The 15,281-nt window shown below is 40.1% G+C and overlaps 2 protein-coding genes and 1 pseudogene across 4 annotated transcripts; 2 read left to right on the forward strand and 1 right to left on the reverse strand.

Moving 5' to 3' along the window:
- Positions 1 to 724: 724 nt before the first annotated feature.
- On the forward strand, positions 725 to 4,585 carry LOC116211625. 2 transcript variants are annotated; one of them, XR_004157709.1, is made up of 7 exons: positions 725 to 994; positions 1,163 to 1,218; positions 1,792 to 2,793; positions 2,879 to 2,944; positions 3,043 to 3,241; positions 3,385 to 3,564; positions 4,217 to 4,585. XR_004157709.1 is itself a non-coding variant. In XM_031546082.1 (6 exons), exons 2-6 carry the CDS (start codon positions 1,216 to 1,218, stop codon positions 3,444 to 3,446), a joined length of 1,332 nt encoding a protein of 443 aa, XP_031401942.1. In that variant the 5' UTR covers positions 725 to 994; positions 1,163 to 1,215; the 3' UTR covers positions 3,447 to 3,796. The 2 variants fall into 2 exon arrangements, 1 of the variants encoding a protein (XP_031401942.1); XM_031546082.1 differs by lacking the exon at positions 4,217 to 4,585 and having other exon boundaries at positions 3,385 to 3,796.
- A 1,972-nt stretch (positions 4,586 to 6,557) lies between these two features.
- LOC116212412 (ras-related protein RABE1c) lies at positions 6,558 to 9,248 on the reverse strand. 2 transcript variants are annotated; one of them, XM_031547012.1, is made up of 9 exons: positions 8,967 to 9,248; positions 8,575 to 8,712; positions 7,932 to 8,004; positions 7,746 to 7,846; positions 7,538 to 7,603; positions 7,359 to 7,456; positions 7,144 to 7,206; positions 6,963 to 7,055; positions 6,558 to 6,847 (listed from the first exon to the last, which is right to left on the reverse strand). In XM_031547012.1, the coding sequence occupies exons 2-9, from the start codon at positions 8,645 to 8,647 to the stop codon at positions 6,764 to 6,766; spliced, it is 651 nt and encodes a 216-aa protein (XP_031402872.1). In that variant the 5' UTR covers positions 8,648 to 8,712; positions 8,967 to 9,248; the 3' UTR covers positions 6,558 to 6,763. The 2 variants fall into 2 exon arrangements, with proteins under 2 accessions (XP_031402872.1, XP_031402873.1); XM_031547013.1 differs by lacking the exon at positions 8,967 to 9,248 and adding an exon at positions 8,801 to 8,949.
- A 2,576-nt stretch (positions 9,249 to 11,824) lies between these two features.
- On the forward strand, positions 11,825 to 15,154 carry LOC116211249 (annotated as a pseudogene).
- Positions 15,155 to 15,281: the final 127 nt, after the last annotated feature.

The following is a 15,281-nucleotide window of genomic DNA, read 5'->3' on the forward strand; positions in this document are numbered from 1 at the left end:
ATATTGCATACGGAGGGAGATGAACGCCATGATCTACCAAAAGCAATTCTCGTCACCAACAATTATAATTCGGAGGATCTTTTCGGATGTGCAAGCGAAGTTGTCCATTTTCCCTGCTTTTCATGCTAAATTATACATTCTATCATAGCAGGGCACATGTTTCACCATTTTGATACTGCTCATGATTTTGGGGTAGACTTTTGGGAGTTTTCAATTTATTTGCATCGTATAAGGATTGATACTGCTCATGATTTTGGGGTAGACTTTTGAGACTTTTTCAATTTATTTACATTGTACATTGGTAAATGGTACTAATTTTTGATGTAAATTAATTTTGTTATCGATGAACTATTACCATTTATCCAAAAAAAATATATCTTTTTTGTCAAAAAATAAAGTTTGTGTCAAAATTTAAAAATAGTTAAAGCTTGTGCTTTTTTGCATGCATCAAAATTATTGATTTACATCGCCCAAAAAGAAAAAAAAAAGAAAGAAATTATTATCAAAACAAAAGTTTCTGATTTTTTTTTTTTGGGATTTATTGTGCCGGGAAATATTGGGCTCATGCAGGTCCAGCTTCAGCTACAGCTAGGGACGAGAGAAACTTATCCAGTGCGCCACGCGTACGGCGTGGACTTGTGGCGTTCGGAAGAAAAATCCTCTGCTCCTCGACTCACCTACCGTATGATTGATTATCTTCTCTGTCTCTGTCTCTCTCTCTCTCTCTTCCCCCCTCCATGCCTTCCTCCCTCCCTCCCCCCCCACTCTGTTACCCATACCCGCCTGAACGCCATCTTCCCTCCACCTTCTCCGTGCAATCAATCGCCTTGCTAGTTACTCCCGCCGGCCGATCACCTTCCGGGAACCGTTGGAGGTACGGACGTTGAACTTCCGTACTTTGACAGGCTCTTGGGGGACGTAGCTTACTTTCCAAATTGTCCGAGTGATAAGCTGCTCTCCCAGAAATCTCCGGTTGCTAGGACTTGAAAAAATGGTGAGTGAGAAAAAGGTTCCTTATTTCTTCTTTTTTTCTTCCCCCATAAAATTGCTGTGCCAGGAAGGTGATTTTCAGCTTATGATAATTTTCTGTTCAATGCTGTTCGTATGAGAAAAAAGACTATGCCCGTTCAATCAAGGAACTGACTGTCCTTTTCATTTGCAGACTTAAGCTTTGGATCACGCACTTCCGTTCTATCGGGCAGTACAAGCAGCAACATGGTATCCTCCGTAGTAACTCATACGCCTCATCAGATTCCTGGGTTTGTCAGTGTTCCTGTGTTTTCTCATACCAAAGAGTAGTTCAATCATCTTCAGTTGCGATGATCAATCGCCGCATGTGAATGCATCACCCTCATTTTGCCATTACGACCGGATGCAATAGATAGTACGTTAATTATATCTGGACAGCATCTTGGCTGGGGGAGGTTAGGATGAAATCAGTTAGGGAATACTACTTAACAAGAACTGCTGCAGTGGTTGTTTATTTCAGCTACAATTTTTTTTTTCCCCACTCCATTCAGATGTTAAATCCTGCTTTATGGCTTCCGACTTCCCATCTTCACATTCCCAGCTGGATCTTGGACTTATGCAATCTCGTTGTGCTGTCCATTTTTTTTTTTTAAACTTTTGCTGAACATCTTGATGTAGAAGAAACCCACGGGGGAGATGAAATTGAATACTATGATGTCCCTCTTGTTGCAATTGAGTAACTCCGTCCTTTCTATAATCCACATGTGAACTGAGCATATGAATTAGAGAATGCAACTAATTCAGCGTCCTTTTCTTTGGCAGTCTTTTCATAATAAGGATTCCTGGAGGTCAAAGGTCTCTGAACATGCAATTGAGAGAAACCCGGCACTTGATGATAATCCTTCCAGGATTGACCCAAAGAGGCCTCATGAGTGGTTCATAGAGTCACTTGAACCGGAGCTCTTTGCAAGCAAAAAACAAGCATTGCAACCTCCATACGGCCAGGTGACCGCTGGAATTACACATGCCAATGTTTCTCAATGGGAAAGCACTGCCAGTTTTCAATCAGTCCCGACCCAGTTTATAGACAGGTCGTTTGGGTCCGAAACAGAAAGGCCTGTCAATTTCGGCAATGACGGCTCCCTTATGAGGACAGAGGGCCTTGTGGACCATTTTGAGGATGACATATCTGTCAATCTTTCGATATCTCACTCCACAGAGGATCCTGAAACTGGCCTAAGCTACAATGGCACTCAAAAAATCAAAGGAGGTTGCATTAAGGATTCTCACAGTGGAGCACGTGCTCAAAAGCTAAGTGGCTTTCATGGGGGAAATGGGACAGACTTTTTTCCCGCGGGGCAAACCTACAATAAGGAGATTCAGAATGTCCCTTTAATGGGTCATGTATATGAGGATCATTCTCAAATCAGATCAATGGACTCCGCTTATGAGAAGGGAGCTAACATGATAACCATTGCAGATTCTTATGGTAAAGGAGATAGTAGTATGCTTTCTTTTGGTGGCTTCAGCAGCGATCACTGTGTCATGCCAATAGCCCAACGAGATGGTAGTTTTGACAAATTATATGATCAGTCTTCAGCTCAAATGACAGAAACTCGTCAACAGAAGCAAGTAGATCTTTCAAATGTCGGCTTGAACCAGGAAAACAAATCATTGAGCGATTCGGTCCCAAAGAATAAGCCAGGGAGCAATAAACCATCTCGAAAAGAAGCTCCAAACAGCTTCCCTTCAAACGTCAGGAGCCTGATATCTACTGGTATGCTTGATGGAGTTGCCATAAAGTATGTTGCTGTATCAAGGGAGGTAAACTTTACTAATTGCTTCTTGTTCAATTCCTTTGTCTTTGTTGCCATCTGCTGACTTATAGTTGTGAAATCCTCCAAATAAGGAGCTCCATGGAATCATTAAAGGTTCGGGCTACCTTTGTGGCTGTCATTCATGTAATTATACGAAGGTAAGACATTTTCTATTTTTCACTCTCGCAGTTTTGACCAAGTAGGCCGAAATGGGAAGTAACTGTATGGTATATGGGCTTTTTTTTTTTTTCTCAAGATTCTTAATGCCTACGAGTTTGAGCGGCATGCCGGTGCCAAGACAAAACACCCCAACAATCACATATATTTTGAAAATGGAAAGACTATATATCAGATAGTCCAAGAATTGAGGAGTACACCCGTGAGCCTGTTGTTTGATGCAATTCAAACTGTATTTGGTGCTCCAATTAACCAGAAGTCTTTTCGCATTTGGAAAGGTACAATAATTTCTTTAGGTATATACATAGTTATATTTCCCAATTAAATGCATTTCTCTTTGTCGTAACTGATAATGATGTTCTCCCACTCCCTCTGATTCTCATCTCTCCCTGGTCCTGACGAGTTGACCCTTCTTTTTCAGAGTCCTTTCAAGCAGCTACTCATGAGCTTCAGCGTATCTATAGCAAGGATGAGTTTAGCTAATGAGAGACTCAGTTAATGGGCAGACCATCTAAGAGCACTAACATATATGTCGTGTAGCTCTGCCTCTTTGCATAGATCTCACCTCATACCGGACCCTTTTTAATGTAGACATGTGCAGGTAAATCAACGTACTTTGTCTTTGGCTTCTTTATTTGCTCATGTTTATCTGGTCTTTGTAAGGTTGTAGCGCTCTCTCATTTGCTGAGTTGAGTTCGTTTTGTAGATGAGGTGTAATTCGGTGTCATGTAAATCTTAGTGAGAAAGTTGTGTACCGCCGTGAAGAGTGTGAGCTAATCAAATTATTGACTCTTGACAAATGGATATGCTCCAAGATTCCAGCCATTGAGCTATAGGCCCACGCTTATAAAAACTGGTCCTTTCCCCTGCTCGCTCATAATTCTTACATCGTTTGTCTGCTGTCAAATCGGTATGAATCGTGCAGAAAATAGGATCACTCTCATGTTGATAATGGAGGGAATTGTGAAAGAAAGGTTCCTCTAACATTTAGAAAAAAGCAAAGCAGAGTGTCACAAAAATAAAATGCTTCTATCAGTCGCTTAACAAACGGTGGTATTGTTTAACTTAATTCTCCTCCAATTGCCTTTCCTCATCTGTTTTTATTCATCATTAATTCCTCATCAATTCCACTCACTACTATCAAACGTGCCTCGTCAATTTCAATTCCATTCATTGCTATCAAACGTGCCGTAAAGAAATTGGGCAATTAGAATTTCATGAGATTGATGAAATCCACGGTGCAAAATTTCTAGGCAGGATGCAATGTGAAGGCGAAAGGAAAGGGAGTACTTTTATAATTATGATGAATGATTGAGATGGCACCAGCATCCTTGCCAAATCATAGGCTCCACGGGATGGTCTCATCAGGCATCGGAGTTAGGCATCCTGGTTCTACTTGTACGACATGGTGGAGGATGGACTAGCTAGGCTCGCTCCGGAGGAGTATAGACATTTTGTATTTTGGATCACCTTCCTATTTATTTAGTATTGTTCTAGCTGATTAGGCCAGGGCTTCTTATCAAGGTGATTAATATTCTGTACTCTTCCTTGAGTTTCACGCGAGAATTTTATTTTATTTTTGGGTATAAACCCCGAAGGGATAAAATTTTTACAAACGTGGATATTTTGGACTCTAACTTGACTCATGCTTGAACCAAGCCTCGTTGATAGAACTGATACTCTTTTAGCCTGTGATATTACTGGTCCGATTCTTATTCAGCAATATATCTATATTACCTATACTACTACAAAAGTAAGAAGGAAAGTTTTGGTCTGACATTCCATTTCCAAAAATGCCCATAAAGAAATATGAAGGTTAACTGCTAATCATTAGATGAGTGAAAGTTTAAAGGTAATTATGTAAATTTAACTTATTTTGTAATTACTAACTCTCAACTCTTCCCGCAACTTTATCTCTCTCTCAGCTCCCTCCCTAACGTATTCTCCACCTCTCTTATTTCTCTTTCCTCAACATAATGATATATCATTTTTTTATTGACTTTTCAAAGTCGGTAATTTTGACATATCTTTAATATATAATGTATAAATGAAATATAATTTATAACTTTTCATGTAGATTTAATTTTCAAATTAAAATTGCTACAAAAGTAAAAAGGAAAAAAAATTGCGTAACATTCAAGTTCCGATAATGCCCATTGTCGATGATTTAAAAAAAAAAGATTATATTAGAACGACTTAAAAGGTAAAATTATATATTTAGATATTCTCTTAACCGCTCATATCTCCACTTTTCTCTCCGTTGATTTCTTTCTCTTTCTCTCTTCTCTCAATTCTCCCGTTTTCTCCTTCTATCTTCCTTTTCCTTTTTTTTTTCTTTTTTTCTTTTTTCTTTTTTTATCTTTCCCCAAGCTTTTTCTATTTTTCAAATGTAAACTCCATTTTTCTGTATAAGTTATCTATTTTTAAATAATAGGAAGAATATAAAGTAAATACAAACCTTATTTTATGTAGATGAATAAACATGTAAAAATATTCTACTCATAAAATGTAATCACAATGTAAAAAATAAATTTTTTGATTCACTTTCACGCGTTACGCGAGTCAATACTCTAGTATATCTATATTACAAAAGGAAAGAGGGAGATAGTTGAAGTAACTTTCTATATCCCAAAAATATTCATTTCAAGTAATCTAAAAATTATTAGGTATAGAGTAATTTAAAATAGCAAGGCGGTAATTTTATTGTTCTAATAAGAGAAAAATATTATTTTGGTCCATGAGTTATGCAAGTTGCTTCACCTTGGTCCCCATGCATGAAATCTACATCACTTTGACCCTAGGAACATCAATTTGGTCCTTTAAGACATCAAATTAGTCATCGGCACATCAATTTATACTCTTGTAACATTAATTAGGTCCTTATTAATATCAAATTGGTCCTTTATAGCATCAATTAACTCCTCCATACAATGTAGTCCCTGACAAATAAACTCATCAGCGTGGTCCTAACAGAGCTAACACCGTTAACAATGAAGAAATTATCACTCTCACTTCGGTCCTTCCATTTTTTTATTAAAATTATTCTCTTTTGTGAAATAATAATTAATTTTGCGTCTTCAGTTCAAGGTGCCAGAGCTCGGCGTGGGGATCTCTCTGGACCGCCTCCCCCTGTGTCCAACTCCCTTGTGGCCGCAATCAAGCGCTCGTACGACAACCAGAAAAGGAGCCCACCTGATAGCAATTGAGCTATAGGCCTAATCATGGGCAGGCTTGTAAAATTGTCTTTTTTTTTTTCACTAACATGAATTGATTTAAGCGACTCAACGCTTATTTCACTTATGCAAGATCTCGAATTTGAAAAAATTCATGCTGAGAGAACCTTACCCCTCGGTAGATTAACTCGACTCGACTGAATTAGTTGAAGCCTAATTGGACTTCCGGAAATCAGATTCACACCGGATTTAAAAAAAAAAACTGTCTTTTTCCCGGCTCATCCATAATTCTTATATTGTTGTCTGCTGTCGACTTGAAGTGAACTGTGCAGAAGATAGGACCGCTTGCACGTTTGATATGGGAGGGAATTGTGACAGGAAAAAGGTTTTCCAACATTTAGAAACAAAGGAGACCCAGAAGAGAAGCAGAGAAAAGTGACAACAATAAAATGCCACCGTGTCTTTCAGTCACATAACAAACCATTTAGACAAGTAGGGAGTAATTTCACACTTCAAGTTCTGAAAGAATGATAAGATCAGAAAGATTACAAACACCACTATATCGTCATTGTTGCAATTAGCCTGCTGCCCTGCCCCCAACTGAGTGGACTGACCATACGGCTTTTTTTATGAACCACAGCAAGCTGATTTTTGCGTAGCCTGTGCAGCTCCACCAGCCTGGTCTGGTTGATTAATCCTGATAGTCGAGGGCTGCTATGACAAAGCACAGCAAGAAATGCACAGCTTTTAGAACTTCAACTAATCATATGTTAATGAACTGAAAGTAAAGAGAAATTTATACAGAGTAGAAGATGAAGAAAATGACCTCAGCCTTGGAATCGGTGTCTGCAAGCCTTTGCTTTATGTCCCTTGCTATGGAGAAGAAAACTTGCTCCACATTCAGGTTTGTCTTTGCACTCTGCACAGATCACACCCAACTTCAGCATAACAACGAGATTTTTTTTCCCTCCCTGATAAGATTAGGGTATCAAAGAGTTTTCACTTACAGTCTCAAAGAACTTGATCCCATACTCATCAGCAAGTGCTTGGCCTTTTGCAGTGGGCACAGCCTAGAAAAGCAACATGGAAAGGGCCCAATCAGAAAAGGGCTAATAATCTGTATCCTTCAGATTCTTCTAAAGCTTTCTTTGCTGTTGCAAAATCATTTCTAAACTACTGAAAACAGTGTGATCATGAGAAGATGGAGAACATAGTCACTTACTCTTTTGCTTTCATCCATGTCAGCCTTGTTTCCTACCAGAATCTTGTTGACATTATCAGATGCATGCTGTTCAATATTACGAATCCAGTTCCTGATGTCTGACGAATTCAGATAGGAGACAGTGAGCATAATGCTAATAATTCATATATTACAGATAGAAAGATGTTAGAGAGACATACTATTGAAGGATGATTCGTCAGTAACATCATAGACCAGAAGAATCCCCATAGCTCCACGATAGTAAGCTGGATCACACTGGAAAGGGTCAGCATGGAATATATATATAAAACATAAAAAGAAGAGAGCACCCAATTATAGAAAATGATCACACCAAAGGCAAAAAATTATGAACACAAGCAAATGTTGGCTGCCTTTCTGAATGCATACCAGTTGTGATTGTTCGAAACCGCTCCTGACCCGCTGTGTCCCAAATTTGAAGCTTGATTCGTTTGCCATCAAGCTCTATAGTTCTTATCTTGAAATCGATACTGCACAAGGAAGAAAGATGTGATAGGTGAGTAAGTTCTCAGGGGTCAATATTGGGTATGAACACAAAGTCCAGAGATCACTGACCCGATAGTGGTTATAAAGCTGGTGGTAAACGAACCATCTGAGAAGCGCAAAAGAAGACAACTCTTACCCACACCTGCCACGATACGATATAAATATAACAATGAAGATCCGCATTATTTACTAGAATTCTTCGTCCCAAATATGCTCCATACTACAATATCAATCAGTAAAATTCCATCTGCAAGGTTGTGAATCTCAACAAAGCATAATGCATTTAAAGATATAGTAAGATTGGAAGCTTCTTAATACATCGGGCACAAATATATCGGGAACTTTTCTGGTTTCAATCTTTAGCTGCCACCCCACGCAATAATCGAAACTGAAAGTTTTTACTGGTACTGCAAGACCTAAAGATACATTCTGGGACGAAAGTACGAATGGAAGCTTGTCTATTGAGCTGCATAATTGGCACCAGATATATTCAATCCCCCAGCAATGCAAGATAGATTACTAACGTCAACAAGACAGCATATGGTTTACATCCTCATTCGGTTTCAAACATGAAAAGTCAACCACAACCACCACGAAAGCTCCGAAATGAGACATGAGACTACGGATCACGGAGCTTAAGAACCTCCTTTGTTCCCTGGGAAAATTGAGAGGTGACAGAAAACGGACGCTTGAGGTGGAAGGGATCAATTACCGCTATCCCCAATCAGCAAGAGCTTGATGAGGTAATCATAGTCGGCTCGGGCCCTCGCCGGCGGAGCTGCCATTCCGACAAATACTCAACACGCGGAGAATAAAACCCTAATTATATTGAAAATCAATCCACTCCTCTCTGCATCAAGAAGATAATTTGACATCAGAGGAGGAATTTCTTCCCAAATCAACGCCATATATGAACAAAATCAAGTAAAGGGAGGTACCAGATCGATGACGGGTAGGGGGGAGGGAGGGGGGAAAAGAGAGAGATCAAGAGGGGGAGAGAGATTCCCCAAGAGGTCGTAAGCGAGAGGCCATGGAGATTTAGAGAGAGAGAGAGAGAGAGAAAGATAGAGAGAGGATAGTTGAAATGACAGAAAAGGAAACAACCTTGATCTATTCAGCTACAGCTGCGAGGAAGGAGCTCCTCCGACGACAGCGGTGGGGATGCTAAATTGCAAGAAGACCAGACCACCACCTGGTGCGCGCTCGAACAAACCGACCACGCAGATCCCTCTCTCTTCTCTCTCTCTCCGAGCTGCGTGCGGGTGGGTTTGGGAGCACCTCCAATTCGAATCAAGGTGCTGCCTTTGGCTTGGATTTGTGCCCTTTCAGTAAACGACAGCTGCTGTCACTCTATTTGTGGCACTGACAAATGACAGCATTACCTATCTTGCCGTTTTAAATAGTCTCTCCTCACCCAATGGAGTCCAATCTAGTGATTTCAAGCTTACTTCCCCTATCACGATAGCTCAGTATCGCCCAAAACTTCTACCACATCCGAGGGATGTAGAACCCAAGCTCTTTATATGCGGATCGTATTGTATCTTGTCTAGTAGGGGGCAAGCTCCCCCAATCCAACAACTCATTTGGGAGCAAGTACCACATAGTATTTCGAAGCTCAGTTCTTGGTTCGCTCTGGAAGATTGATACGTCAAATTTTCTACTGAGTATTGATCAAAGGCATTCCAGATTTGATATTGGTAAGAGTTGCTTGAGATCAAATAGATCTCCATGAACTTGACCTCGAGTCAAGCATGGGACTAAATTAATAGCTTGAATTCTTGATTCGGAATGTGCAATTCCGCAAGTATATAAAAATATCTTAAAAAATCAACGGCACTCGATAAATGTCTTGCACCAGCCAAGTTCATGAAAGTTTCGACCCAAGTACCATTGAGCTTGAGCTGTACGAGCTATAGAGCTCGGCTTTGAACTCAAAGTGAGCGGAAATATCAAATTCAACGTAGAGAGAGTCATCCAGTCCAGCATATGTAGTAAGTAGCTTGTGATAGATTAGCTAGCCCGTACTTAATTCCGATAAAAGGCATGACATAAGAACGTTAGCTAGATTTCTATACCATTCACAGTATGGATTCTTGTCCTCCATTGTCGGTGTGTGATGAAAGAGCTGATCACGTGTGGATTTCAAGTTTTAGCGATGATTTTTGGATTTTTTGCCTTGGACCATCGCTTATTGATGTTATTAATTGACTAGTTACATGATAAAAGAATGATCTTGGGGCCTACGTGAGTTTTACCCCTCTACAGCTATATCTGTGCCGTTCATATTTGATCTAATATGATACCAAGATCCATATATGTGCACGCAATGTCTTCATATGAGGCGTGTGCTCGGAAGGTCTCAAAATATAGCATGCTACGGTTCCATTATGGTTCTATTTCCAGTGTCATGTATCAAATGTGTACACTGAGGTAGGTGTAGATATGTGTTTTGTATGGCTGATTATTACTATATGCTTACCATTCACTAAATCATCGGAAACTTGTCCTCCTGAATAAGCTCGAGGCTTGGAAAACATAGAGCACGCACTAGTCCCACCGTGTTGCGTATCACCTTTGACCAAATATAGATAAATCTCATTATCTCATACCACATTTTCTTGCTAACCTGATATAGTGGTCGGGAAATGTTCTTCAAATGTGAACTACTCATGCATCATACTGCAGAAACTCGTGACTGATGGCAGAACTGTGCTCTAATCAATCCATTAAAATCATAATGATCAATTAGCTTCCAAGGTTTGATTTGGGAATAGCGCCTAGAGGTGAGAAAGTAGAGGTGTTCTAAACTCCATTTTAGGAATTCAAATCGGACATTACACGACAAGTCTTTACTCATATGATCATACCCAGTGGGAGTTGCTGCGATGATAGCCTCTCCAATTCCATTTACCCATTTTTAAAAAAAGTCCAGGGCTAGCATTTGTGCAAATTAATTGTTTGTTTGCACAAAATCCTTAAAATCGGAGATAAGTGGACTCAAAAAATAAAGAACTATTGAACACGACTACCTTCGTTACAAGGGAAATTCCATGACTATTTGGTACTTGGCGAATGGTATAACAATACGAGCAAAGAAATCTTCAAAATATTATAATTAAGTTTTTATTTTATTTTTACATTCTCCTGAATATTCGAAAGTAGATTTATAAATGAATCGACCATATAAGGAGAAAAGCATTCTCCCATAATAATACTACCATTCGCTTGTATGCTATAACACATACTTTCTCAAAACATACGGTGAAATACGATCATCTCGAAAATTTTCTTACTTCATAATTTAATTTTTCAATCAAATATAATTTTTGGCTTAAGGACAAAAAAAAAGAAAAGAAAAGAAAATGAAATCTTTTTTTTTGGGTAGGAGAAAGAAGAAAATGAATAGTGTGTTTGATTTTAGAGTTGAGTTGGATTGAGTTTTGATATTAATTGATTTGTAATTGTTGTAATATTGAATTATGAGAAAAAAATGTGAAAAAAATAATGAATAGTTGAAAAAAAGTAATAATTGTATTGTTAAATTATAAAAAAGTAATGAATAATTGAGAGAATTTATTATTAAAAATTAAATTAAATGAGTAAAAAATTTAAAAAATAATAATTATATTATTGACTTTTATCGTGTAATGAATATAATTAAAGTTAAAATTAAAATTTTAAAATCAGATTGCGAAATTAAATTGCCATAAAAACTTTTCACGCACTGGACTGAACTGAACTGAGAGAGCTCTCTCTCAACGAGCTGAGGTGCCCGGGCCCCACTTGGAGATGCCACGTCAGCTATCCTAAGATTCCAAACATTCTGAAAAGAATTAATCAATCACAACCGTCTATGGGAAACCCGCGCCAATAAATTCGACGCCTCAGAGGACGCCGCGTCAGCAATCCAAGTGAAACTCGGAAGACCAATCACACTCCATCCCTTTGTTCTATAACTACCCTCTCCGGAACCAAACCTACAAATCCTCCCTCACGCAAGAATCTCCATCACAGCACCAGTCTCTCGCTCTCTGTGCCTTACCTCAAACAATCCGAACCCTAACTCAGAGATTTCCGTTCAGGTTTCTCAAATTTCCGATGGCTCCTAAAGCTGACAAGAAGCCTGCAGAGAAGAAGCCCGCGGAGGAGAAGAAGTCCGCCGTTGCCGAGAAAGCCCCTGCGGAGAAGAAGCCCAAGGCCGGGAAGAAGCTGCCGAAGGAGGGTGGCGCCGCCTCCGCCGACAAGAAGAAGAAGCGGTCGAAGAAGAGCGTGGAGACCTACAAGATCTACATCTTCAAGGTCCTGAAGCAGGTTCACCCCGACATTGGGATCTCGAGCAAGGCCATGGGGATCATGAACAGCTTCATCAACGACATCTTCGAGAAGCTTGCCCAGGAGGCTTCTAGGTTGGCCAGGTACAACAAGAAGCCCACCATCACTTCCCGGGAGATCCAGACTGCGGTCAGGCTCGTCCTGCCCGGTGAGCTTGCGAAGCACGCCGTCTCTGAGGGCACCAAGGCTGTCACCAAGTTCACCAGCTCTTGAAGGGGTAATCTTGTCGTGCTGGATGGATCTCTAGGCCGGATGCATGGAAGATTAGGTTTCTAGGGCTTTGTTTGTTTAAGGGTTTTTTTTTTCCCCATGATTCTGTGTAAATGTAAGAACTTGATATATAACTATGCATTTACAGCCGTGTTAGTTTGTCAGATTGAACTCAGTCATGTGATTTGCTATCATTAACAAGAATATATTCTGCAGATGTCATTTGATGCGATGTAATCTGATCTCTTCGATCACTTGTTTTTCTGGTACCAGATACCAAGAAATGTGAAGAGGAACAGAATCATATGAAACGATGGTGTGCTGACATTGTTCTGCTTTCTTGGAATCTTCATTAATGTGTGTATCAAATTTATCTATAAAATTTGCTCGGTCAAGTGTAATTGGGGCGCCTTTTGACGGTTTAGCTGATGCGTGGATGAAGAACGGACTGCACGACGTCGGCAATATACAGCAGGATCGCCGAGATTCTTATGCTGCCGATTGCTGTTGGTTGAGGAGTTGATTGACAGCTGGGAAGGAATTCATCTTTGATTTTATGAAACTAACAACTATTTTATATTGATGTTTAGTTTGCTTTAATAATCATTCAACTATTTTCATTTTCCTCAAAATCAATTAATAAATATTTTTTAATTTTAATACCTGGAGGAAATAATGGAAATGTTTTATTTGCCTACTAAAGTAAACTTTGTGCATGCACTTAACAGGGGGTTATAAAAAAAAAAGGAAATTGTGTGGATTAAATGTTCTTCAAGTTGTTAAGTTCTCTTAAGATTTGGAAGGGCCGAGGAAGTCACACGGAGAGTGTACGAATTGGAGGTCGTTTCATATAGGAATGTACTTCGATCTTTGATCATGGGACTATTTTCAACAGAATTGGACCGATCAAAATTTCAATGCTATTGAGTTTTTGTCCATATTGATTGGATCTGTAAACTGCAATGGGGGCGCATCTGATTTGATAAAGAAAATAATCGGAGGCAGAATTCGAACTTTCATATGCTGTTGGCCATATAATACTTCAGACGGTATGAAGATAGTCAAGAAGCACATTTGAATCTCACATATATGTAGAGTATATTCACCGAAAATGACGATATGAACTTATAAAATTTTCACTTAGGCCTACACGGATTTGAGCCAATTTGTAAAAGTTGATAGATTGTTGGACCCAAACCTCATATAAACTTGTGATTTATTTCTTAATTTTTTCATGTGGGATAACGTATCTCAACACTTATCCTCACGTGGCAACGTGTGGTCTAACACGTGCCACGTGTCCTTAAACACCCGCCCTTAACAACTGACCACGAGCCCGACGTCATCTTCTGTGCTCGGACAATGGGGGACAAATATCAAATTAACCTCGAGCTCCACACTCGGTCCTAACTAGAGGTGCACTTTTGGTTATCTCGGAACTGGATCATGCCACTCTTCGGCCCGATTAATATGAGACGCACTCTTAGTTGCCTAGAAACCGAATATGACGTGGTGTGAGCTCATACGAGGGTACAAAAGCATAACCTGCTCTTAAACAAGCATGTATCTTCCCGTTTGTTGGGGCTCGCGCCTTGGAGGGTAACTTATATTATCAAACGCACTTTCATAACCAATTTGTCTAGAATTGGTGATTAATCCTTATTCTCCCGTTCCCGCCAGCCTTTTTCTTTTGGCTTTGCTTAGTCCAACAATCCATTAAAAAAAAAACAAGAGAGTTGCCTTCCAAGTTCCAAGTAAAAAGAATAAAACCTTTACCAAAAAAAAATAACAAGTAAAAGAGTAAAAAATAAAAAATAAAAAATAAAAAAGCAACGAGTCAGCTATCCAAAGGTCTTGAAAGGAATAGGACTAATCGTAACCGTCAATTAGAGCAGGTCAAGTACATCCAATGCATTAGAGGGTGCCACGTCAATGATCCGCGTGAACAACTGAGAGCAAATGAGAGTCCATCTCCTGCAGCAGCATATATTCCCCGCAATCCTTTCTTGCCTTGCATTATATCGCGAGAATATCCCTCTCCCACTCTCAGTTCAGTTCTTCGCTTCGAAACCCTAATCTTCAAGTAGTTCCTATTCGCACCAAGAAAAGGAAGACTCGATGGCGCCAAAGGCCGACAAGAAGCCAGCTGAGAAGAAGCCGGCGGAGGAGAAGAAGTCCGCTGTGGCGGAGAAGGCTCCGGCGGAGAAGAAGCCCAAGGCCGGGAAGAAACTGCCGAAGGAGGGCGGCGCAGTCTCCGCCGACAAGAAGAAGAAGAAAGCGAAGAAGGGAATCGAGACCTACAAGATCTACATCTTCAAGGTGCTGAAGCAGGTGCACCCCGACATCGGGATCTCGAGCAAGGCGATGGGGATCATGAACAGCTTCATCAACGACATCTTTGAAAAGCTTGCCCAGGAGTCTTCTAGGCTCGCGAGGTACAACAAGAAGCCCACCATCACTTCCCGGGAGATCCAGACGGCTGTGAGGTTAGTGCTCCCCGGTGAGCTGGCGAAGCACGCCGTCTCTGAAGGCACGAAGGCTGTCACCAAATTCACCAGCTCGTGAAGGGATTATGGGGGGTCTGCTGCTCTAATGTTCAGTTAGATAGGCTAAGTGCGACTTCTAGGTCCGTGATTTAGTAGCAGGGGGGAATGAAATTTCGCATCTTTTTTTTTTTTTTTTCTTTTTTTGGAGGGTGTGTCGTTGCTCTGATTGAATCAAATTTGGCATCTTACCCATTGAGCTTCGTATTTTTCCCTTCGTATTCTTATCAATGTTTTAGTCTTTTGGACATTGATGAATGTTTGATGTGTATATATACTTGAGCTGGTGCTCGCCATGGTCAACCTTGGCCATCGGTTGGCAAGAATTTACTCA

The sequence above is a fragment of the Punica granatum genome, chromosome 6 (assembly GCF_007655135.1).
Source record: "Punica granatum isolate Tunisia-2019 chromosome 6, ASM765513v2, whole genome shotgun sequence".
NCBI classification, from domain to species: Eukaryota; Viridiplantae; Streptophyta; class Magnoliopsida; order Myrtales; family Lythraceae; genus Punica; species Punica granatum.

What these genes read in the sequence shown, in the direction of transcription:
- LOC116211625 (XM_031546082.1), top strand. An exon ending in ATTCATGTAATTATACGAAG is followed by an intron (nt 2,945 to 3,042) that starts GTAAGACATTTT and finishes TTTTTTCTCAAG; the next exon opens with ATTCTTAATGCCTACGAGTT. An exon ending in GTCTTTTCGCATTTGGAAAG is followed by an intron (nt 3,242 to 3,384) that starts GTACAATAATTT and finishes CTTCTTTTTCAG; the next exon opens with AGTCCTTTCAAGCAGCTACT.
- LOC116212412 (XM_031547012.1), bottom strand. Translation starts at nt 8,647, where the DNA reads ATGGCAGCTCCGCCGGCGAGGGCCCGAGCCGACTATGATTACCTCATC. An exon ending in AGCTTTATAACCACTATCGG is followed by an intron (nt 7,847 to 7,931) that starts GTCAGTGATCTC and finishes TTCCTTGTGCAG; the next exon opens with TATCGATTTCAAGATAAGAA. An exon ending in TGACGAATCATCCTTCAATA is followed by an intron (nt 7,457 to 7,537) that starts GTATGTCTCTCT and finishes TGAATTCGTCAG; the next exon opens with ACATCAGGAACTGGATTCGT.